The 24,507-nt window shown below is 40.1% G+C and overlaps 2 protein-coding genes across 2 annotated transcripts in view; both read left to right on the top strand.

Annotated features, from left to right (window-relative positions):
* The first annotated feature begins 5,913 nt into the window (after positions 1-5,913).
* Positions 5,914-18,635, top strand: plp2b (proteolipid protein 2b). The gene is made up of 5 exons (XM_085782819.1): positions 5,914-6,192; positions 12,759-12,914; positions 14,552-14,650; positions 16,204-16,300; positions 17,428-18,635. Exons 1-5 carry the CDS (start codon positions 6,097-6,099, stop codon positions 17,439-17,441), a joined length of 462 nt encoding a protein of 153 aa, XP_085638945.1. The 5' UTR covers positions 5,914-6,096; the 3' UTR covers positions 17,442-18,635.
* A 1,363-nt stretch (positions 18,636-19,998) lies between these two features.
* Positions 19,999-24,507, top strand: part of prickle3 (prickle homolog 3) — a 34,575-nt gene continuing 30,066 nt past the window's right edge. The window contains exon 1 of the mRNA XM_085782818.1: positions 19,999-20,130. Coding sequence (XP_085638944.1) covers positions 20,089-20,130 — 42 coding nt within the window. The 5' untranslated portion in view covers positions 19,999-20,088. The remainder of the gene's footprint in view (positions 20,131-24,507) is intronic.

Raw genomic sequence — 24,507 nt, 5'->3', positions numbered from 1 at the left:
ACGAGAAAAAAAAACAAAAACAAAAACATATTGTAGTAATATTTAACTTGGGAGAATGTATTTGTCTGTGCTGTGTAAATATCAACATGCTGATATATATATATATGATTATATTATGTACACAGTTGAATAATTGTGCACTCCATATTAGTTGTTATACAACAAATGTTGAGCACAGAGTTATTCAATTGCATTTACTTTGGTTCTGTTTAGGAGCTCACATAGTTTAGCCTTTGCCCTTCAATTCCCTTAAATGACTCATGATGCCACGATGATGGTTTTTCTGTATTCATCTCAGAATCTGTGAACATCTCTATTTTTTGATTTCCTCGTGTGATGGCAAGTGTTGAAGGGAAAACAGAGGAGAGTTATTGATCAGAGTGAGCCGAGAAAGAGTGAGATATATATATATAGTAGTAGTAGTAGCAGTGAATATATGACAACAGAGGGTTATACTGTATGTAGGTTGTGTCAACTTTTGTTTTTTTGTTTTTATATATATTTTTCCATCAAATATCAACGTCAAGAATAAAGGACGAACTCTTGGGATGTAAATCCACAGACATCCGAGAATCACAAAACTAGCATTTATAGGGTTAAGAAACTTAGTGAGCATGGTAGCATCTCATATTTGCTGTGTGCTCTATCGTGTGCTGTCAGTATGAATATTGTGAGTCGGGGCAAGAGAACAACAGTCAGTTTTTTAGCGGCGTGTGTTTGTTTATCGTTTTACTGTTTTACTGTTTATTCGTTCAGATTTACGTAACGACACCCAGCAGAGTTTTTTTTTTTTTTTGTCAAGTGAACCTCGTCCTGTTTCTTCGATCGCCTTTTAATAATAATAATAATAATAATAATGATAATAATAACGTGGTCCAGAAAGAGTCATATAGTTTTTTAAAACTGGTGTTTCTATCACACTGTCAATCAGCGACATGCACAAACTCACATCAACATGAACCATGGGTAAAAAATAAAGAATAAAAAATATGCACACTAATATTATACATACCTTGGTTATGCCATGATAAACATATATTATCAGGGGGCGTCTCCGTATTTACTTCTTCTGCATCTACAGTCTTTATCTCCTATATTTCTGCAGGCAAGTCAATTTACTGCATGCATCGTACACCTTCTTACACCTGAAGCGCCATGTTTGAGAGGCTGAGGCTCAAAGCTGCATTATTATTAGACTAAACAGTAATGTTGCAGTATACCGTTGATCCACCGCGGTACTAGACTCTGCTCGGCACATACAGTAGACTATACAGCAGCTCTGCTATAAGTACTCCACTCAAAGCACAAAGGAAGTGCTGCAATAATTACTCCTGTCCAGATATATACTGTATACATAACATATATTACAAGCACTAATGCCAATTCCTCTGTTTGGATAATATATATATAAGATCATGTTTGCCAAATGGGTTGTTTCGATTGGTAGTTTTTGCTTCCACAGAAGGAGTCGTTGTCATCGTCGTTGTCGTCGTCGTCGTCGTCCATCTCCAGTATATCAACCCAGTGCACACTTTTATTTTTTAAAAATCAGGGTTCTTTGATTCAGGCAGTGTAGAAGCACATGGTTTTCTCTCCTCCTCTTCATCCCACACTTCTTTTTTTTTGTTTCTCCTCCTCCTCCTCCTCCTCCTCCTTCTCCTCCTCTCTTTCATTGTAGTTCTTATAAATATGCTGAAATGAAATATACTCTGTTGTTAGTGGTGAATGATGTCTTGTGATACTCTCTCTACGCCTTTGGATAGTGCTGTGTTTATTGTGTATGATGATGTATACATATTAGTATTTATGATAATGATAAGTCCGTCAGAGAAAAAAAAAATATCCAAGACTCTCTCCAGAATTCTGCTGTATTCTTATTATATGGGATCCATGTGAAACAAAATGAAATAAACTTGAAATTATTCTGTTGAAGGTTAAAATGTGCACTTCTGTTCGTAGGAGTTGATTGTCCATCTTTTTTCCCCCCCAGTTCTATTACAAACAACAATAATAATGATAATATATTTCATTCATATCTTCAAAGTAAACCGTACACACCACTTTATTTTTGTTGTTATTATTGCTCTCTCATTTTTTTTATATAGTTAAAAAGGTCACACTAATGGTGTTTCCTCGGTTGGCCTATATTTCTCAGTGCCCTTTAAACACAATTTTGTGCAGGCTGTGGGCCAATATGTAGGTTAACTTCAGCAGCAGGCTCAACATTAATATAAAAATAACCCTAAAACTTTACTTTTCAGTCTATGATTTGGCCCAGTTCATGGTTTTGGTGAACGCTGCCTACTGGCCACAGAGGGGATCGCCTCCTATAAGTTTAGATAAATATGAGCAGAATTTAAATGAGCACAGTCTACCTCACTTTAGGTTATCATAATAAGAAAAAAAGTTAGATATTTATTTCACTTTTATTCTATTTAAGTGTAATGCACAGTTAAAATATTCTGCTGTATGGGGGCCAATGTGTCTACAAAGACTTCAGTCGATGTAATAAAACCTATAGTGAGCAATAATGAAGGCACATCATAATATTACTGGGTTAATGTGTATGTGCGCCACACAGAGACGCCTTTGTTATCAGTGTGCAGGTCTTATCAGTTTGTTGCTGGAGTTGCACACAACAGATAATGTGAGTGACCTTTCACAATAAGTTTCCAGCGAAGACATGACACTCCCCCTCATTCAAATTTACAGGCAAATATTATTATTATTATTCACATTTAACGGTTGTCTTGTTACGTTACTAATAAAGATTCTACATACAAAATCATAATCAGCTTATAAGTCAGCTATTTCATCAGTACTGTATGTGAAGCAGTTGAAACTTTTTCCTTGACTAGCTACAACATTAAAGTAGTGTTCATAAGAAAACTATATGTTTTGTATGTGACATCTTAATCTGAAAAGTAACTATAGCTGTTAAATTAATCTTGTGAAAAGAAGTGTAACATAGCATAAAATGTAAATACTCAAATGAATTAAAGGTTTCTAAAAACAGTACTTGAGGAAACAGATACTTCCACGACTAAAAATGGTCAAACATTATGTAAATGATGACGTGTATGGTGTATGGTGGCGTGTATTCAGAGAACCGACCACTGTGAAATGCAAAAATGAAATACAAATAATGCACATTATTAGTGTTAGTATTAGTCAGTTTTCAACCTGCAAAAAGATGAGGATATGACAGAGTGTGGGGCGTTTTAGTGCAGCACAGGGTTGATTGCCTGTTTAGAAATAGTGAAGATGGCTACCTGTTCGTGGTGTTTGAAAATAAGATGAGATTGTGTAGGTTTATTATTATATCATTTATTAATATATATTATACCATATGATACTGATATTATTGCAAATATGTTAGCAAGGCTTAAGCTTTCGCTTGGCCCGTCACTTTTTATGTGTCCCTGGAAACATGTCTGTTGTGTTGTGGTTTTACAGCAATTAATTTCTTTTAATTTGTTGCACATCTGTGTCTTTGTGGGTTCAGGGCCATGATGATGATGATGATGCTTTTATTATTAATTAATTTTAATTTAATGATCACTTGTATTTATATTATTAGAAGTAGTAGTACTGTATAAGCATTGTTTTTGTTGTTGTTGTTATAATTATTGTGATTCTAGTAGATCAACTAAATGGTGTTGTGATGCTGTTTTTTGTTTATTCTATAGCTACACAGAATTTTGAGACAGCAGGGCTCCAGACTGCCCCTAAATGGGAGCATTTTTCCCATAAAATTTGAGACAGTGAAAGTAAATGTTTCTACTATTACACATGTGCAACCAGTCAACTTGCCCATTTGTTTTTAACACTGGTGAAACATGGAAGCGGCAGCTCAAATAATCTGCAATCTGTCATTACAGGGGTCAGGCCAATGTATGTGAGGGTCATGAATGAAACGGAAAATGTGAATGTTTGCTTTTTCCAAGTCAGTTTATGGTGTTTACCCTGTCTGGTTGCTCTCCTAAAATTTTAAGTTAGGGGCCACTGCACAAAGGTTAGTCTGGAGCCCTATATATCTTACCTCTGTGCAGAGTTAAAACTGGCACAGCAGGGGAGGAAGGAAACCTTTGTTGCAACAAGTCTTGAGAGTTGTGGAGTTTCCGTGAGGCCCCTGAAGGTGAGGAGGGCAAAGCAGCGGTGCCCGGATATGGCTGCAGACCCGGAGACCTGCACAGTCAGACCCCCACACTTGTGGACCCGCACGTTCAATCAGACCCCTTTATGCCACCTAGTATTTGGCTGTAAAATTGCAACTGCACAGTCTGGACCTGCACTATGGTTTTTTGACAGGGCAAAATCCAAAAAAAACGCCAAGATCGAATTGTTTGTGAAGCTTGGAACACTTTTAAACTTTTTTAAAATAGCCTATAATGAAATAAAATGCTTTTAAATGTTCTATTGCATGGGGTTACTATTGGTTTTGTATGCTAATGGGTACAGAATATGACAGATAGGCTACGAAATATGGACAATATGGATGGCAGTAGGAACATGAGTATTGAACGTGAATCACATTGTTCGTTTAATGTCATAAAAGTTTTTGTCGAAAATGTATCTGACAGTGTGGGCCAACGTTTCCACAAAAGTATGACATTTTATATTTTATGAACACGTTGGCCCACACACATATAGCCTATAATTTTATTTCTGTTTAATTTAAGCACACAGTATCAAAAGTATCTCGGTTTCATTAACTTAAAGGGATAGTTCAACATTTTGGCAAATTCTCCTATCGCCATAATCCCTATAGTCATAGCAGTAGGTTCATTACCTTTGATTATCGGTGCATGTTGTTTTGAGATCGGCGGGGCAGAGACGTGAGCTGCTCAGTGAACACAATGGAGGTGAACGGTACAGGTCCCCTGTCCCTCATCAAACTCCTCAAATACACAATCCAACAACTCCACAACGCTCTGGTGGACACGTTGTGACCTGCACATTCACCACGCTATGAGATAATCATGTAACATTACGAGACAGAGTTGTTTTAGAGGCAAATGCAGCCGGAACTACTTTCCAAACACGGCTTCTGGGTGGAGGGATTTCAAAAGTGCAAGTAGTTCTGAGTATTTGCTTCATGTGTAATGTTACGTGATAATTTCCTAGCGTGGTGCAGGTCACGTCTCTGCCCCGAGGATCTCAAAACAACATGCACCGATAATTAAAGGTGATGAACCTACTGCTATGACTATAGGGATTATGGTGATAGGAAAATTTGCCAAAATGTTGAACTATCCCTTTAGCAAATTGGTGAATCAACCAGGATCAGGTGACTTTGATATTGAGAGCTGTTTGTTTATTTATTTATTTATTTACTTACCCAGCTGGATCTTTTTTATGCTTTTCAACAGACGGGAAAGGTGCGTGAAGCTCTTGTGTGTCTTTGTGTATTTTATTGTGAATATTTGTGACTACTATGTCTCTTTTATCTTGTATGAGGCCAAAGATGAATTTCCACGGGAGTAAACAATAAAGACTTTCAATTCAATACAAAACAGGTGGCGCTGTAGCAAAGAACCAAGGTGTCTGACTGTGCAGGTCTCCGGGTCTGCACTCTGCAGCAGCCATATAGGACTAGTGGGAGCGGCAGCCGCGTCTGGGTAAGTGGGGCGGGGTGTGGGGGGGGGGGGGCTGGCTGCCCGCTTGGCATGCCGCTCCTCCCGGGACCAGAACAAGCCAACGCCCCTCTGTCAAGTCTCCCTGGGCTCCACCCTCTCTGTCTGTCCCTGGAGCGAAAGCAGTTTGTACAAGGCGACTGTGTCTGTGGCGGTGCTGAGTGACTAAGATCAACCAGGGCTTCACACCAACACTTTTCTTTCGGAGAAGTTGATTCATCCGAGTTGTGGAGGGGGGAGGAAAGAAAAAAAAATAACCCCACAACGTCCAGCAGCAGCACAGAGCAACCAGCAGCACCAGCAGCAGCAGCAGCAGCAGGTCTACGTTACTTACCTTCCCCCCTCGGGAAAACTTTCGCTTTTTTTCTCTCTCTCTCTCTCTCTTTTTTTCTTAATTGTCGGTTGTTTCGACTAAATCGACTCTCCGTCGGTGTAATAAGTTAGTTATTAGTTTAAAAACATGGCTGATACAACCCCCAGCACCGCGGAGAACTGCGTGGGGCGGCTGAAAGGCTACGTGAGGACCCAGAAAGGGATGATTCTGGCGGGTGAAGTAGTAAGTTTTTCTTTTTCTTTCCTGAAGTGTGTACAGAGTGGGTGTGTGTGTGTGTATGTATGTGTATGGTTTGCTCAAGCAACCTGTATCAATATTTGATAGATGTTAAAATTTAAAGTGGTATAGTCTATTTATTGATTGGATTTAAAATGTTACAAGTGCTTTCTAATGCAATGTGTTCGTCTGGTCAGCAGGGAATGAGAAGCATGTGGGTGGGGGGTTGAAGGATCATGAACTGAGGGGGTTAAGGGTTTCCACCTGTCACATGTGCTCCACTGTTTTCTCTTTTTTTGACACCAAAGAGCCAAATGCTGAGTGTTAATGGCACATGAAAAGGTGACAGGGGGGGTCAACTCCTCATTACCAGAGAGGCTGTATAGCTACTACTATTTGTAGGAAGGAAGGGAAGTAGAGGAAGAAGACCCAAATATGGAAAAGAAGAGAAAATGGACATCGCATTCCTATTACAGTAGTAGGCTATAAAGGGAAATAAACTTACAGTACACCTTTGCACATCTGGCACACAGGAGGAAACAGAACCACCAGATAAAACACCTTGGTCCCAATCATAAATAGGTTAGCGTGCAAACTGTGTGACCACTTCCTTTTCTGGGAATACTTTTAAAAATTAAAGTATTTATACCGTCTTTGACCGACATTTTCACTTCATTACCTTTGTTTGCATGTCTCAGTGGCTTGTTTCTCTTAACACATGAGTCACTTTGACCCTAAATTCTTTACATAGGCCGACAGTAGGCTACACTTGACTGAAGTTACTTATTAAAGTGCTAATCTGAGGTTGTTGTACTTAATTCTTTAACACGCGTAACTAAAGTAACTTTATTTGGTGCTAATTCGAGGTTGTTGCACTTAATTCTGCACATTTATGCTTTTTCTGTCATGGATTTATAAAAATGCATGATATATTGTTAGACTTGTTAAACTTCACTTAGAAACAGTTACACATGCTGTAACTTTAAAGGAGAATTCCGGTCATTTTTGACCCCTAAATCGTTGTCCTGATGGTCACCCAGTGTTGGGGGGAGCAAAAAACGCGACTAAAATTGATGCAGGCAAACCGGAGTTACACCATGGCTACCCGGCGCTAGGGATAGTGACAATGCTAACCTATGGGGGCAATTCTTTCAGCCACAACAAACACTGAAAAAACAATCAAATATCTATGGTACATGACTGGAATCCTGAGAGACACCACTGAACTCATATAGTGTACAGTATAAACAGTATAAACTTTGTGTTTTTCCTTGTTGTGATGATTTCCTTACAAAAATAAATGGTCAGAGATATTTTGGAAATCACCACTGCACTGCTTGACCATTTATTTTTGTAAAGAAATCATCAAAACAAGGAAAAAGTGTTTATTTCTGTGGCGGGGAGAGCAGGCGCTCTGTGATCGGATAGTAATGTCTTTCCAGGATGTTTCAGAGTTCGGCTATCTGAGGTGAGGGACATGCAGAAACACAAAGTTAATACTGTTTATACTGTACACTATATGAGTTCAGTGGTGTCTCTAAGGATTCCAGTCATGTACCATAAATATTTGATTGTTTTATGAGTGTTTGTTGTGGTTGAAAGAATTGCCCCCATGGGCGTTGTCGCTATCCCTAGCTCCGGGTAGCCATGGGGTTACTCCGGTTTGCCTGCATCAACACTGGGTGACCATCAGGAAAACGATTTAGGGGTCAAAAATGACCGGAATTCTCCTTTAAGTGCAGCTACAGAGTGCAGGACTATACAATAGTGTGCTTTTACAGAAGTGAGTCATTTGAATACTTCTTCCACCACCTGTGCGTTTTTGTAGTGAGTGTTTATCACGTCCTCCTCCTCATGCGTTAGAGTTTAGTAACATGTGTCAAGTTACTGTAAAACAATGTTGTTACTCACTCTCAGTTTCCAAAATCTGAGGGAAGCTTTTTGTGTCGGTGATGAAAAGCTCTGCTCTCATAACTCAGCAGCGAGCTCATTATAAAGCAGCCTCTCTCTCACATGCTGGTGGTCAGTCGGTCCACCCACTCTTAACGTTTTTCCCTTTTCTTTTCTTTTTTTTTCTGGATGTAATGGAAACTCCAGACTGTGTGAGAAGTTTGGCCCTAGGAACAAAGGATGTGTGAATTACTTAGCAGCACAGACACACACACACACACACACGTCTCATTCAAGGATAACTTTGTGCTTTCGCCGGACACACGTACGACTCTCCTCCATGAGTTTGTGTTGTTTGCTTTTCCCCAAACTTGGGCACTTGACTTCACTGAAGGAAGTCGTCTGTGATGCTGCTGGATGTCTGAAATAGTTTGCAGAGCAGGGAGTGAGCCAGTGAGGGCTATGGGAGTGAAACAGGAAGTCAAATGTCATTACTGCTTATTATGTCCAATCAAATAGGAAATAGGATATTTAACCCCTGGGAAGACGACGGCAGGAATACCGACAGTCAAATCCTCCAGTTGCTGTACAGTGAACCAAAAGTCTGGAGGAGAAATGTCTTCATGCACTGTCAGCAACTTTTTGCAGGAATGTTTCCATGCCCTGCTGAACGACATGTAGACTTATTCTCTCTCTGTTGTTTTTTTATCCTAAATGTCACTGACATGACCACACTTGAACAATTTGAGCGTGTCACAGTCACACCCATCTAGTGCAAATATCTGTTTTGTCATGGAGCACAGTTAAACCCGTAGAGATAAGTGAGGATGAGTCATGAGTTAATTTTCTACCTCACCACCTGTTAATGCATGTATGTAAAAGAGACTGCAAACTATTTTCTTTCTAATTTTCTTATAGAAAATTCTTCAGAAGAAAGGGAGGAAGAAAAGTAGCGTGAAGAAAGAAAGAGGGAGGGAGAGGGAAAGACTGAAATGAATAGATGTTGAGTAAGAGGAGTGATGAAACCGACCTTTCCATCTTCCTCTCAGCACACATGGTATACACTTTAGTGAGCCGCAGCAAAAACCGCCTCAAAATGTAAGAGACTTCCCTAGCAACTGTTGCTGTTTGGGGGTGCCTCTGCACAACGGGACTACATCTTGGCTCTCGTGTTGCTGCCGACTATAATTAGCCAAACAGTTCACAACAATCTCTCTCTCTCTCTCTCTCTCTGGGCAGAAGAGCGGCTCATTATTACTCTGCCCTACAAAGGCAAAGTGCCAATGACCAATCAAAAGTGTGGCATACAGTATTCTCTTCAATCTCTCTTCAAAATTTCCAGAGTTATTGGGCTTTTTATTTTTGCTGTCCATCCAAAAAAGCACTGTGAAATCAAGGCAAAGTGCCGTATCTGTAGCTAATACCAAGGCAAAAGTGCAGTTATCTGCTATAAAACGGTCAAAATTGGTCAAAAAGACAAACTACAAAATACATTTAATTCAGTCCACCTTTATCTAATCACTTATAGACTTGGTAGTTATTCATAATTTGATGCTTAAACCTGACAATAAAAAACACAAAAAGCTGTTTTTCTCAGTTACAGATACTGCACTTTGCCTTTGTAGGGCAGTAGTACAGTACTGATGTGAATAGATCCTAGTTGAGGATCTTTTATAAAAAAAGAAAAGAAAAGAAGCCGAGTCGTGCAAACAGATCTGCTGCTGTCTAAAGGTGTCAACATCTCTGAGCCTTTCTTTCTTGTTCTGCGGGACTCTGTAGTGTAGTGGGTGTTTCTCTCTCTGTGTGTGTGACGGCTGCTGCCCTCAGAGCAGCCGGCTCCGGCCTGAATAGAGGCTCCTTTGTGCGGGACCTCGGGGCCCCGTCCGTCCGTCCGCCCCGCTACTCCACAGAGGCAGTTTGTGCCAGTCTCGAAAACACACGAACTACTGATGCATCTGGCTGCGGCGTTTGTGTAACAGTTGTGAGCGAAGGGAGGGTGAGGCCGCAGCAGCAGCAGCAGCACTGACAGATGCAGGGCTGGCGTCGGTGTCGTCCGTCGTCGTGTCAGTTACATCATGTGTGTATCATATGGACTGCAGTGATTTGACACTGACCACTGGAGGTGTCTGTCTGTCTGTGTCTGAGAATAAAACACAGCCATGTGCAGAATGTGCTTTTTTAAAACTACACATCCAAATCAGAGGCCGTTTTTAATTCCAAGAATAAAATTATCTCACAAGGAAGCAGATAAGTGTTACAGTAAGTGCAGATGAGATAATTATCCACTTTAATAAAAGGTCACATGCTGATATGATACCTGCACGGTATCATATGGCTTTGCCAAAATAGCTTGCGTGTTAAGAGTTAAAATAAACATTAGAAAGCGAAACCGGGAGCTACTAATATGCAGTTATAGCACATGATAACATCACTTATCAAGCAAAGATGCAAAAGATTTAATGGAAAGAGTTTGTTGATTTACCTTGTTTGACTCACAGTAAATTGAATATGAAGTAAATGCTATTTGCTCTCTTATATTGCATTAAATAATTAAAGCATTCATCAGGCTATAGGACTTGTAGCTAAGTTTCCGCTCCTGCAGATGTCATACACTTTATTTGAACATCTGTGCACCTGTGTGCAGTCAAACCAATCAGATGGCAGCAGCAGATGGGCTGGTTTGAGTGTTTCTGCAGATGGAAAACAAACTGATCAGTGAGAGAGGTCAGAAGAGAAAGAGATGAGAGGAAGATCGGAGGCTGCAGTGAGTTGTGAGTGGACACAGGGTTTCTGCTGAGGCGGCAGATATCAAGGTCACGATCTGGCACCAACGCCTCGAATCCACGGACACAACCTGCCCAGTGTCTGGTGGTTGTGGGGGTGTAATAACCTCTGTTTAGATGCCACAGCCTCCCTGTCACTGTGTTGTCTGTCTGACATCTTTACATGGCAACTTCCAGCAGCATTATTAAAGGGATACTTCACCCAAAATCGATAATTCACCAATTTTCTACTCCCCGTCATGCCAAGGAAGGGTTTGGAGAACTTCCAGAGTCATCAAAACGCTTTAGGAGTTCCAGGGGGGGTCCGGCTGGCAACGGATTTTCATATAATGGCGGCGGATAGAGTTCACTTTTGAATGGTTCAAAACACACACTATGAAACGTCCAGATACCTCCATACTGCTCGTCTGTACTGACCCGACTGTCCTGAAGCTGCGGCATGGAAAAGTTGTTGGGAATAAATTAAGTTGATCTCTGTTTTTATCCTTGTTGTAGCAGTAGCTCCCAGTGGCTGTGCGAGATTTGCTGCGAGATGTTCTTCCGTGTTTACATCATACATCCAGTGGTTTACAACGACGAACGAACATCTCGCAGCAAATCTCGTGCATGAGCACAAACATCAACAGAACCACTGGGAGCTACTGCTACAACAAGGATAAAAACAGAGATCACATTCAACTTTTTCATGTGGCGGCTTCAGGACACTTGGGTCAGTACAGACGAGCAGTATGGAGGTATCTGGATGTTTCATAGTGTGTGTTTTGGACCATTCAAAAGTGAACTCTATCCGCCGCCATTATATGAAAACCCGTCGCCAGCCGGACCCCCCCTGGAACTCCTAAAGCGTTTTGATGACTCTGAAAGTTCTCCAAACCCTTCTTTGGCATGACGGTGAGTAGAAAATTGGTGAATTATCGATTTTGGGTGAAGTATCCCTTTAAACACCACACTGTTAGTGATTCTCAGACTCTCAGAGGGAAGTTTCCAGCATCTTGTGGAATTCCTGCTACAAAGTACTGAGGCTATTTCTGTAGAGCCAAAGGGAGGCCCTTCCCCGCAGCAGTGTGTGTGTGTGTGTGTGTGTGTGTGTGTGTGTGTGTGTGTGTGTGTGTGTGTGTGTGTGTGTGTGTGTGTGTGTGTGTGTGTGTGTGTGTGTGTGTGTGTGTGTGTGTGTGTGTGTGTGTGTGTGTGTGTGTGTGTGTGTGTGTGTGTGTGTGTGTGTGTGTGTCTCTCCTAATAAAGTGTCCAGTTAGACAGATAGAGCATGCCCCTGTTGTGTGAATGCATCTTCCCACACACTTTGACAGCAGCAGCAGCAGCTTCTGACTCGTAGGCTGCATAAGTTTATGATTTTTCCACACTGGCAGCGTTTCAGTGGCATTCACAGAGAAGAATGCACGCGGGCTTTTCTCCCTCTTATGGAACGACACTACAACACGATCTTGTTTCTTTATCTAACAAGAAAGCACCATGTGATAAAACTGACTGATAGACTCTGCGGCTGCAGCAATGTGATCAATCCATCTCGTCTCAGTATATTTGTGTAGAAAATGAGTTTTTCTTGGCAAAAAAAAAAAAGTTCCAACTATTATGTGGTTGTTGAATTGTGAACTGTGAAGTGGAGTAAATGAAACAGTGGTGGCTTTGTTGGACTGATTTATTGTCTGTCTGGCCCCGGCTATTGAGTGGACACAGATCTGTTACTGTCATGGCCGCTGGGCGCTCAGACGGCCGTCGCTCTGTCAGCTGACCTGGAGCTGATCAAGTCATTGAAGTCAAAACACACATAGGAGGAATTTACTGTAGGAAGCATCTGTTAGTTTTTTTTGTGATATTTAATGTCTCTTTTTTTTAACTGTCTTTAACCACCTCCCCCTCTTTCTCTCTTATCGCTCTTAGTTTTTGAGTTTTGTCATCATCTGCTGCTATGCTGCCTCCGTGTATCAAGGCTACTCCACTGTCGCCATCTTCTCCATGATCTTCTCCATGGTCTTCTTCTTCCTCTTCATGATGGAGATCGACAAACAGATCCAAGTGGTCAACTGGGTCTGGACTGTAAGTGACACACACCAGGGTTATTATAGTTAATTAAAACTAAGACTAAGGGTGAATTCCAATTTCTATTTTAACCCTCAGACTCAACCTTTAATCTTAGTAGCCCTCAAAACCAAGTGTTATGTGCTATTTTGTAACTTAGAAATGGGACACCCCTTAAATGCAGATATGTCAGTGAGTTGAGTTAGTTATAAGTTGATATTCAAACAAATAATCTGTATAAATACCATAAACCACAGACATATTCATCTGAAAGTCACCGCATACCACGGCTTATTGAAAGGTAAACACGAACTGTAACTATCGTCAGATAACGCTGCGGCTACGGGAGATGACATTAGCTGTTATCTTAGAACATTTTACGTAGGCTGTATCTTGATAAAACAACTGAACAACTACATTACCACTGAGAAAAATGACCATTTTGTAACTAAACGATAGCAACATGTCCGCACTGGCCAAGATCGTAAAATAAAAAAATAAATGTTAAGCAACAATGAGGTAAATAATCCATATTGGACTGGGCCTAAACTAAAATAATACAATGGTTTTTGTAATATTTATATCTCTATTAACAAAGAAAATACTCCATTCTGGGTAGCCCTTGCTCCCAAGTGAGGTGTTGGAGAATCTCAATATTTAGGCTATACAGCCCTTAAATTTGTCCCTCAATTTAATATTCTGAGAATCGGGACAGCGCTAGCACTTAAAACTTAAAACTAGCAGTGAAAAAATAATCTAGTAAACTGAAATAGATCAAAGGAGGCTCCCGCACACTGTCTGAACTTGCATTGTAGTTTTAATGAAAGCTCAACGTTTTGGTCCCTCGGAGCTTCGTCAGGTTACATGTTCCTGACCGTTTCCGGGGTCCAGTGGATGTTGTCCGGCACAGTCCTGAAGCTGGCCACTTCCCTGACGAAGGTCCAAGGGACCGAAACATTGAGCTTTCATTAAAACTACAATGCAAGTTCAGACGGTGTGTGAGAGCCTCCTTTGATCTAATCGTTTGACCGCGCTGGTCTTCTCCTACAGTGTACACACCTGTCTGCCTTCGTAGATGTGCATAAGTTTTTAGTAGAAAACTGAATTAAACTATTTTTCCAAAAACAAACAAAACGAAGAAACTAAATAAAAACTACAATGAACAATGCAAAACGAACTAAAACTGAACTGAACTGCAGATAACCTTAGCTTATAGTTTTAGTTTTCTTAGAGATGGCTAAAGTTGCAGGAAGAAAACGCCACAGACTTCGAGTACGACCCATCACAAGCGTGAATGTAACGTGATGATGAGGACTGATGGTAACATTTATGGGATGCAACTAAAAGGGAAAATCCCACAAATTGGAAGTTCATCTTCAGAGGTCTGACAGAGGCTTTCTCCTAAAACCTGAAAAACTAAGACTAAGACTAAATAAAAACTCAAATAAAACTCATCAATTCCTCAAAAACTAAAACTAAACAAAAACTGCTTAATCACTTGTTGAGCTAAACGGAAATAAGAAAGCAAGCTGAACGAAAATAAAAACGAATGAAAATTTTAAAACTGTGACAACCTTGACACACAAACACATACACGTACACTCATTTGTATGCACAATTGCAAAATCTTCTACTTCTGCTGCTTCTCTGTGCAGGATCTTTTCCGGGCCGGTATCGGCACTCTGGCTTACATCATCACTTCCCTCATCACTGTCATCGGAGGAGCCGGGGACGGCCCTCGCATCGCAGGCGGGGTCAGTCGATCCGCTCTGACTCAGTCTGAGCGTTTTTACATTGAATTCTGAAATTGCTCGTAATCATCATTCATTGTTTGTTTTGACAACCGTGGCTTCCTTGGTTTTTTTTGTAGCTGCCATGTGTAAGACCAAGGAGTGGTGTATCAACTTAAATCTATGTCTCATTTCCTTCCTGTGAACATCGAGTGCAAACCACAAGACTTTTGCAGAAAAGTTTCCTCCAACTGAATCAATAATCCATCACCACATACCGTAATGTCCTCTGGTTCAGAGGCTCGGCCTTTTCCCTCAGAGTTGTCCCAAAGGCTGTGACGGTTCAAATTTGTGTTTGACTTTATCATGCAGTAGCTAAAAACACAGCCACTACTTTCTAGCAATAGTGAATGAGGTATTTGGCAAATGAGCAGGAAGGGAAGTGGCATTACAAAATGTGCAGAACATGCACATAGTAACTATACTGAGTTACACTTCTTCTATGTTTTGTGGTTTAGTGATATTCAGCCAAATCTTTCGTCTATGATTAATGCGACTACTGTGTTGAAACTTCATGTGCTGCCAGGGCCGGCCCAAGCCTCCATGAGGCCCGAAGCAAAATCTTTATTTTGGTGCCCTCTATTACTGCTAATAATACTATTTCATTTTGCTAATCTGTCATTAGGAATCATCATATCCTGGCAGGTTTTTACCCATCTATGGTTTTTATTCTGAAATGGCACCAAATTCAGCTAAAAGTGCAGCCTGCGGTTGATTTACATTTAGTACTTAAATTGATATTGTACTGGAATACTGAATGTCACCTAGGTCGACTAAAAGTGACAAAATAAACCAAGAGACAATGCATTTACTGTGAACACATCATCTGCTCTTTAAAATTTTTGGTTGTGCAACAACAATTTGAAATGTAACAACAATTAAAGTTTTTTCTAATTACGCAGAGTTTCTCCAAGGGTTGACAGAAGTTACGCACTACAATTTCAAAAAGTTACTTGCCCTTTGTTGCCCCCCCAATGGTCACGGGGCCCCAAGCAGGTGCTTAGTTTGCTTATGTCTTGAGTCGGCTCTGTGTGCTGCCATTCTTGGCCAGGTCTCTCTTGCAGAAGAGATCTTGGATCTCAATGGGACAAACCTGGTTAAATAAAGGTTATAATAATATGTATTTTATATTTATTACTATTGTTAGTTTATTCAGTTTTTATTCTGTGCTGTATGACATCAGGGAGATGTGTGTTGTTGATTAAAGGGAAATTTCCCACTACAACTTTCCTTGTTGCTCATGTAAACACAACATGAACTACTTTTTAGGCACGTCATTTTGTTAATGTACGATGAACCACATGTACTTTGACTTTGTTCTTTGAAATATTGCAGGGATTTTTTCCCCAGTCGGGGATTTCTCAAAGTGGAGAAGGTTTTGTAATTTGCACTTGGGACTAAAGTTCTTGTGGTGTGAACAGGAAAGAGATTCTGACATTTTCAAACACTTGTCATCTTCACTTTGCTTCGCTATGACGTCTATTCTTTATCAGTTGTTTTTGTTGTTGTTTTCGCAGGTATTTGGTTTGGTTGCCGGGCTGTTGTTTGCCTATGATACCTACACCGTCTTCCTGGTCGTCAGGAGCAACAGGCAGCACACAGCAGCTCCCACCGGTGAGAGCAACACACACACACACACACACACACACACACACACACACACACACACACACACACTCATTTTCATGCTGTTCATGACCTATAATCTGATTTCTCTAATGTCTGACTCTTTGTTTTGTTTTTTTAACTTAATTTTTTATTATTATTTCACAATGGTAACATGACAAATCCATTTCCCTTCATATACTGTACATTTTTTCCCTTTTTACAGCTGCACATTATCTTAACACTTATAATCAAGAGTTGTATAATAAAGCAGTATGATAAAATAATAATAATTTGAACATAAAATCAATTACACAGATTTAAAGTGAGAAAAAGACAAAAATATAATAATAAATACAATAATAATTTGAAGGAATAAATAAAGAAATAAAAGGAGAGAGATTCACTCTAGGTATCAAATGACATGGTGTGATGGTGTGAATGTGTTTAGTACCTGATCAAGAGTCTTATGCCACAAACGTATTGTATTAGCAGAGCTATGACAGGTTTCCATCGTTTAATAAAAATAGGTTTCTGAAGTCTTAATGAATATATAATTGGCTCCATCTGGTAAATGTCCCATATTTTCTGAATCCACACATCATAAGTAGGAGGGTCTGGCTTTTATTAGCCATCTGATGGTTATGCATTGTAACGCTGCTGTAAGCAAAATGTTTAAGAGGTATTTTACATCCCTTCACTGCAAAAACTCAAAATCTTTCCAAGAATATTTGTCCTTTTTCTTGTCAAAATGTCTAATTTCTTGTCAAAACTAACCTCTTTCCACTTACTGTAAAATAAGACTCATCACCTAAAAATGAACTTGTTTTTTGATAATTTTCACTTGTTTCAAACTAATTTTCACTTGAAATAAGTAGAAAAATCTGCCAGTGAAAGCAAGTTTTTTGTGCTTGTAATAAGGAAGAAAAACTTGCTCCACTATCAGATTTTTCTACTACTTTCAAGTAAAAATATGCTTGAAAGAAGTAAAAACTGTCTAAAAACAAGCTACTTTTTAAATGTGATTTTTCTTATTTTAAGTATAATGAGATTTGTTTTGACTAGAAATAAGACAAATATTTGTGGAATATCCTGTTTGAAAACTGACTCTTTGTTTTTGCTTTTTTTTTTTGCAGACGACAGAGTTTAAACACTCCCAAGACACATGTGCCTCTGTCAAGACCACATGTGCAGAAGTAAAGGGTTAAGGGTGGAGCAGAGAGGACGATGGACAGACAAAATGAAACAGGTCACAGTTAAAGCTAATGCGCCACTGTACGGTGAAAAAGAGATGTGTTTTAGAGCCGCGCCGGAGAGGAAGAAGATGACGTAGCCAGAGTGAGCGGTACAGTACTGTACACCTGTGCCTGCATGTCGGACAAAACAAAACCTTGTCTACCACACACAAGAACCACCACCACCACCACCGACCGACCCCGCCCCCTTTAGTCCAACCTCAATGTACCACCATTAAAAAAAGGGAAACTGTAAAAAAAAAAAATAACAGGAAAACATGTAAAACTTTGGTTGATGTCGTCAAGCCGCTTGTCTAATACACATCTGCTGTATTAAGTAGTAACTGTGTCACTTGGAGAAGTAACTGACACTTGAATCGGTGCTTTATGAATTGTTTAACATCGTTGTTGTTGTTGTGTTGTGTTGTGTTGTGTTGTTCTTGGGTTTGATGATTTCTGTAATGTCGGCGCGGTCTCACAGCGAGTCTGTTATTTAATCGGAGTGCGTCCTGTGTGTTACAGAGCCTTAAAATCTCACTCACATTCACATTAACCAGTTCTTTCATCATGTCCATCCTTTATTCCTGAATCTCTTTGAAGTGGCCTGCTGTCAAACTACCAACCACGTGTTCATTATTTAGTCGGTGTCATCCTCCACTTTTACCTGTCTACTTTGATTCTTGCTCAGGTTGTGTTTCTTTTTTTGTTTTGTTTTTTCTTCTTCTTACATTTGTAACGCATTGTTAAAATGCAAAGTGTTTCTCTGCTGTCACTTTTTACAGTCCAGTAGTAGTACAGTCCAGTTTTAAAATAAAATCTATATATTTTGAATGGATTTAGCAGATAAAGAAAAGAAAATGAATATACAGTACAGAGAGAATTAGCAGTTGGAATTTTATTTTGTGAATATCACAGTTTTAATATGTTGTGTAACTGTTCCTTTGGTGGTTATTTGTCCAACTTAAACAGTGCCTTGTTTTTTATTTTTTGTTTTTTTCTAACAAGCTTTACTGCGGTTTGTCATTTCAAAATTGAAAAGCAGCCATGCTTTGGGAAATAAAAGCCATTGTTACTGCAAAGGAAATCTGTTTTGTAGCTTAAATTGTACAGTAATCTGCCATATCCTGCAGCTTTTTACTCAACAGCGACCTCCTCTGCTCGCATGAGTCTGGATGTGTTTGCTTTCATTTAACATGTCTTCTATCAGGTTGCCACTAGATGGAAGCAGACTGTTATTAACTGGGATGAGCTGCTTGTGCAAGCCTCCTGTCTCATCTGTTGCTGGGGGAATTAACAGTGAAATAATTATCAACACAGTTGTGGAAGGGGTTTGTTTTAGGATTATCAGACTGTTTGTGTTCAGATATGATCAGGAAATGCTCTGTTTTTACTTAGTCCTCCCTCTCTGTGGTAGGATCCTGACTGACCTTGTGCAGCATGCATCTCTGTGCTCTCTAATCTCATCTGAAAATCTTCTCGCAGTTATACACGCTGTTCCCCTCTTTTCATTTTGAGATTACACTGCGTTTATATAAAAAAAAACAAAAATCCTCTCTTATTTTGTTTTTTTCCGCCGTGGTGCTTCTGCCTTTCAATTGCAATACCCACTGTATTACCCATTTTAAAGACCTACAGTGGAAGCATAATCCTTTGTTTGGGGTCAAACTGACTGTCATCAAACTAATTCCCCATGTTGCTGCTGCTGCTGCTGCTGCTGTAGCAGCCCTGCTTTTGTAATAACTTTCTCCCAAAAACCTAGTTGTACAGGCAGCGTTTGTCTGTATTCCCTTGTCAAAATATTTATTTTATTTATCAGATATTTATTCATAACTTAGGGGGAAAAAACTACAGGCACTGACTCCTCCCATGTTGAATGTTTCCACAGTGCAGACTGTACAGATGGATAAATAAAGACTAATTACAATGTGGATTAAAAACATGTAGGTGGGAGTTATAGAGCAGGGTCAATAGAGGAGGGATTTATAATTTAAGTGGTCAACTTCCGTGTAGGTAAGGTGAAGTAAAAGCCACAACTTTAGGTGACTGACTGTGTTCAGGTCTGGGACAGGAGGTAAAGTTGGAGCTTCGTCAAGTTTTAGTTAGGTGCTGCCCGGATGTTTGTTGTGAGACTGCACCTTCAAAATAAAACTGGGGACTGGGTCCCACTTCGACGCAGAAGAGTTTTATATTTAATATATTGACTATTTACGTTTTGTTATCTATATTTATGCCACATTTGTTTCTTAATTTGGCTTTGAATTTACATTTGCCCAAGTAAAGTCATACATAAAGGCTATGTTGTATTTTATTTTGAAAGCCGTACCGGAAGTGTAATTTTTCAGTTAAGCTAGCTTGTCGGTTGAGTTGCCAAAGTAGTTAGCCAAGCCGAGCCGAGCCGAGGCAAGGCGGCGGAGTGCGGGACAGTGTGAGAGAGGAACATCATGTAGTTTGTGTGTTTATTTCCATTATCCTCACTCCTGTGTTTCTTCCCTTCTTTCGTCTGTTACTCCACCGGGAAACGGAGGATTTTTATTTTTTTCTAACGTCCCAACCGCCGACATCATGTTCCTGCGCGGATCCAAGAAGCGACGGTCGAACCGCTCGGTAAGTGTCGGGTTTTTCCGCCTCACGTTGATTTCTTAATGACTTTCACACCACTCTTTTTTTTTTTTGGTGTAACGTTAATGATCTCTCATGCTGTATTGTTATTATTATTATTGTTTGGCACGACACAAACTGAACGGTTATCGTTACTGTTTTGTGTTTGTCCTCATGAACTTGTGGGGTCGTATTCAAGAAGTCCAACACAGAAACAAACAGCACTCAGCGGAACTTGGTCCCACCTTCACCTGGCGTTTGTGTCGGTGAATTGACCTCAACAAAACCCCCCACTACACTTAACAATAAGTGTGCTAAGTTGTTTTATGTATGTATTTATTTATTTTAATATAGAAGAGGTTATAGCAGTAGATAGCCCTGCTGCATTCTTTGTATCTTGAGTCATTTCAGGCGCCCCAGGTGTAGGCAGACAGACAGGAGGGGTCAGACTACGTCATAGGTCTCTTACCTGTAGTGTTGTCGTCAAGGAAGACCACCTAACCCGGGACAGAGTCAAGACCAAGACCAGAGTGGACCAAAACTTTGAGGGGGTCGAGACCGAGACCAAGTCCAAGACTGAGACCATTTTCAATCAGGACCATGTCTGTATTCACTGCCAGTTCTCATAATAATCATGTGACTTGATATTTACATTATTCCCCAACTTAAAAAAAAAAGAGAAGAAAAGAAAATGTATATAAAATCTATACCATATTTAATTGAAACATAGTTTGGATTGAACAGAACAACACATCAGCAGCACAGAACCTGCTTTTGTTGGTTTTTCAGATGGTTACACAGTACACAAGCATAAGCCTACTTTTGTAGAACAATTTTAATCATCTTAAAGTTATTGAATTACATTACATAAACCAAAGTGAGTGGGTGACATTTGCAGTAAAAAAAATAAAACAAAAATCCAGCTCTATTGAGACCGAAACAAGACCATATGGTCTCGTGTACCACATCACACTACTTACCTGAGCAGGTTGGGATGTGGGAGCTGTAACGTGAAGGTGTTTATTATTATACCGGCTTTGTCAGGTTTCCATCACCACCACCACCGCAGCAGCAATTGTGTTCAATTGTCGTGCTCCAGTTGGAGTTGTGCCCATAACGCAGCCAATATGGTCAGTTTACAGGCTTGTTTTCAGACCAGGCTGACAGCTGTGTGGCCATGAAACATCTGGCTCTGCAGCAGCACACTTGGGCAACTTCCAGACAGTGACTGTGAATCCAGTTACAAGTATACCACACTTACTTCTGTACAAGACACATTTAAAGTGGATTTAATATGAGGTAAATGCAAATCATAGTAACTTTTTTTTGCTACTTTTACTGAACCCAGTTGGTGGGTTTGTACATAAAATTGCTATAGCCTAATGTTTAATATAGATTGTGTAATTTACCTGCGGCATATCTCCTGTGTAACAGTATTTCAACATTCAGGATGTCTGTTCCCACCTTAGACATTCAGTAATTACACTGAAAGTGTCAGTGAACTCCAACACTATCTTGAAAGTTTAATTATATAGTACCTTTCTTGATTTGCTGTCACAAAGGCTCCACAGTTTAAGTTGTCAGTTCGTTATTATAGTTTATTAAACTCAACTCAACTAAAATTTTATTTATATAGCTTTATATAGCACATTTAAAAACAATACAGTGCATCAAGTCCCAGCAATATGAATAACAGTAGGAAACCAACATAGATTAACAATAAAAGTCAAGACAATAAAAATATTTACTAAAATAAGGTAAAATACAAATAAAAGCTATACTAATAACAGGATAAAAGTTGAGGTGTCTGTGTCAACTTGAGTTGAAAGCCATTGAGAAAAGGTCTTTAAAAGTGATGTAAAATGCTTTAGCAACAGTAATCGATTCTCAAAATAGTTGTCTATCTAATCGCTAACTGTGTCAGCTAGTACAATAACAGGAGGCTGAGTGGGGGAGCATATTGATTTCTAATTGATGTTGACATGTCAGAGGTGTACAGAAGCCAAAATATAATGTGGATGAAAGTGCAGAAGCTATTGGTTTCACAGTTATTGATCCGATGGATCTACAGTCAGATCCTATAACAGAAAAAAACATGCAGTCAAATTGTATCATTCCCAAAACTTCATGCTTTCTTTGTACAGTAATTTTGTAATGTGTCCACTAAAGCCTGTTGCCATTCCGACGGCCCGCCGGCGGGCCGTCGGGGGGGTTTTAATCAGGGAGGTGTCATAGAGGATGTCACCAGTCACTTGAAATAGTCATGCCACATATCGTTGGAAAGCTAAAACTCTTGTGATTAAAGATATGCCGACCATTCCTAAATATAATCATCACAGCAACACTCGAATCAGACTATAAACATGCTAACAAAGTTCGTAAAAAGCCGATATAACTCACGATTTGTGTCAGGGCAGGCTCAGGATCACAGGGTTTCCCCACAAACTTGGTGTCGTTACATTCAGAAAAGTCCAGTAAATCCAATCCAGTAAAGTATTTAGTCCAAAACACACGGTTGTACCGGTAGATAACCTCATCCCGCTGCTGCATCTTATGAAATTACGCATTGTATATCCAGTAAATCCGTTTATTTCTCCTCATAAGTCCGGCGTTTACATGAAAACAATGTTTATTTCACTTTACAAAATGGCGCTGCCCTCTGACCTTTCGATTGACAGCTCACTCGACCAATCACAAGCTCCCTCTCTCCGGCTGCCGCCTGCAATAGCGAATGAGTGGCTGTGTCTGTATGAGGAACATCCCCTCCGACAGCGCTGAATGGCTTCAGCCAATAGAAACCGATCCCGATGACACTGTAGCATTGAATAGCCAATGAAATTACGAAACGAACGATGTGCTGCATTCACGGTCCCTGGGAAAAGGCAGCACCGCCATTTCCATGCGTAACTTTGCAAAAGCTGCACTTTGGCGCATGTATTGTTTGTCAATGGCAACTTTAGGAAAACGCCTAGATATACACTTAGAAAAAACATGTGTAAAATACTCATTTTTAGCAGGATTGTTATCAAATTTGAACTGGGGCCAGGTAAGGCTTCATGCTGTAGTCCCATTGTGTTTTCCAGCTAAAATTCTCAGCTACACTCATCTTCAGGCATCTGATTGCAACAAAAAAATTCAGGCGAGAATAAAAACATTCTAATTCAGTGTGCTCCCACTTAGATTACTCAATGATAGTAGCACTTATAGTGATTATTTCAGTTTGGGGAAAAACTTCAGAGTGATACCTTTCAAAAGAGACCAAGCCCATCCATATTCTCCAAACAGTTCAAGAACAGCATTCAATTTACTTTGGGTACGCCTTGGATAGGCGAATATTACAGAATTTATAGGAGTGACAAGGGGCTAAAGCCAGTAGTAGCCTGTGATTGATTTCAGTATTTTTTCCACCAATAAACCTTTAGATTATGACGTTGCTGAATATCTATGTCGGAAAAACGCAGGTGTAAATAATAAAACTGATTGATGGCCGAGTCCCATTCAGCTTCAGTTTCATGCTCTCACAGAGTCACTGTCATGGAACGGAGCCTTTGTTGATATTGTTATTATTATAACACCTGTACCTGGGCTGCGTTTCCAGCCAGGACAAGTGAACGAACGTGTCTGCAAATTCACTATAAGAGGAGCATCGACTCAGCACCGCCGGCCCCTGACCTCTGACCTCTCCTGTTAATGTTTAACCCCCTCCCACAACACTGAAGAGAGGAGCAAATCCTAAATGACACTGAGCTGTTCCTCATATTTAGGAAAGTACTGTAGTAATGATTGATTTTATTTACTCTAACCACTCTGATGAAATCATCCGGCTGTATTACTTTTCCATTCTCTCATATTATTGCAAGTAAATCGGCGGAGGCAGTGTGCGGTTGCCCTCTGATGTCAGATAACAACGCTGGCAGGCTTTCAGCGCGTCCATTACCTGGTTACACGGTTACTTGGTAGCAACAGTGAGCTCAAGCAAAACCAAGGCAGCAGCACGTGATTAAAAACCCCACTGTTAGAAGAAAAAAAGAAAAGAAAAGAAAAGAAAAGAAAAGAAAAGAAAGAAGCTTGTAGTATTATTTACCTTCCACACACTTTAGTTTAGAGGAAACTTCCTACCACCCCTCCCATCACATCCTTCACTCACAGCGACAACAATAGACGGACCTCATTGTTGGGTCACAACACTTGGCGTATTATCTGTTTGTGGAGCGCTGAGGGGAAACACATGAAACCCTCAAGTCTGTGTGTGTGTGTGTGTGTGTGTAGCCTTGACGTGTAGGACGCTGCCGCCGTGATAAGAAAACATTCAAGGAAATGTTAAGAACTGGCAGCAGATGTAGTGTAGTGTTCAGAGCTCAAAGGTGGTGTTTTCATCATCAA

Source organism: Trachurus japonicus, chromosome 7 (assembly GCF_045865225.1).
Source record: "Trachurus japonicus isolate A0001 chromosome 7, Traja_1.0".
NCBI lineage: Eukaryota > Metazoa > Chordata > Actinopteri > Carangiformes > Carangidae > Trachurus > Trachurus japonicus.
This window is presented reverse-complemented; position numbering and strand designations above follow the sequence as displayed.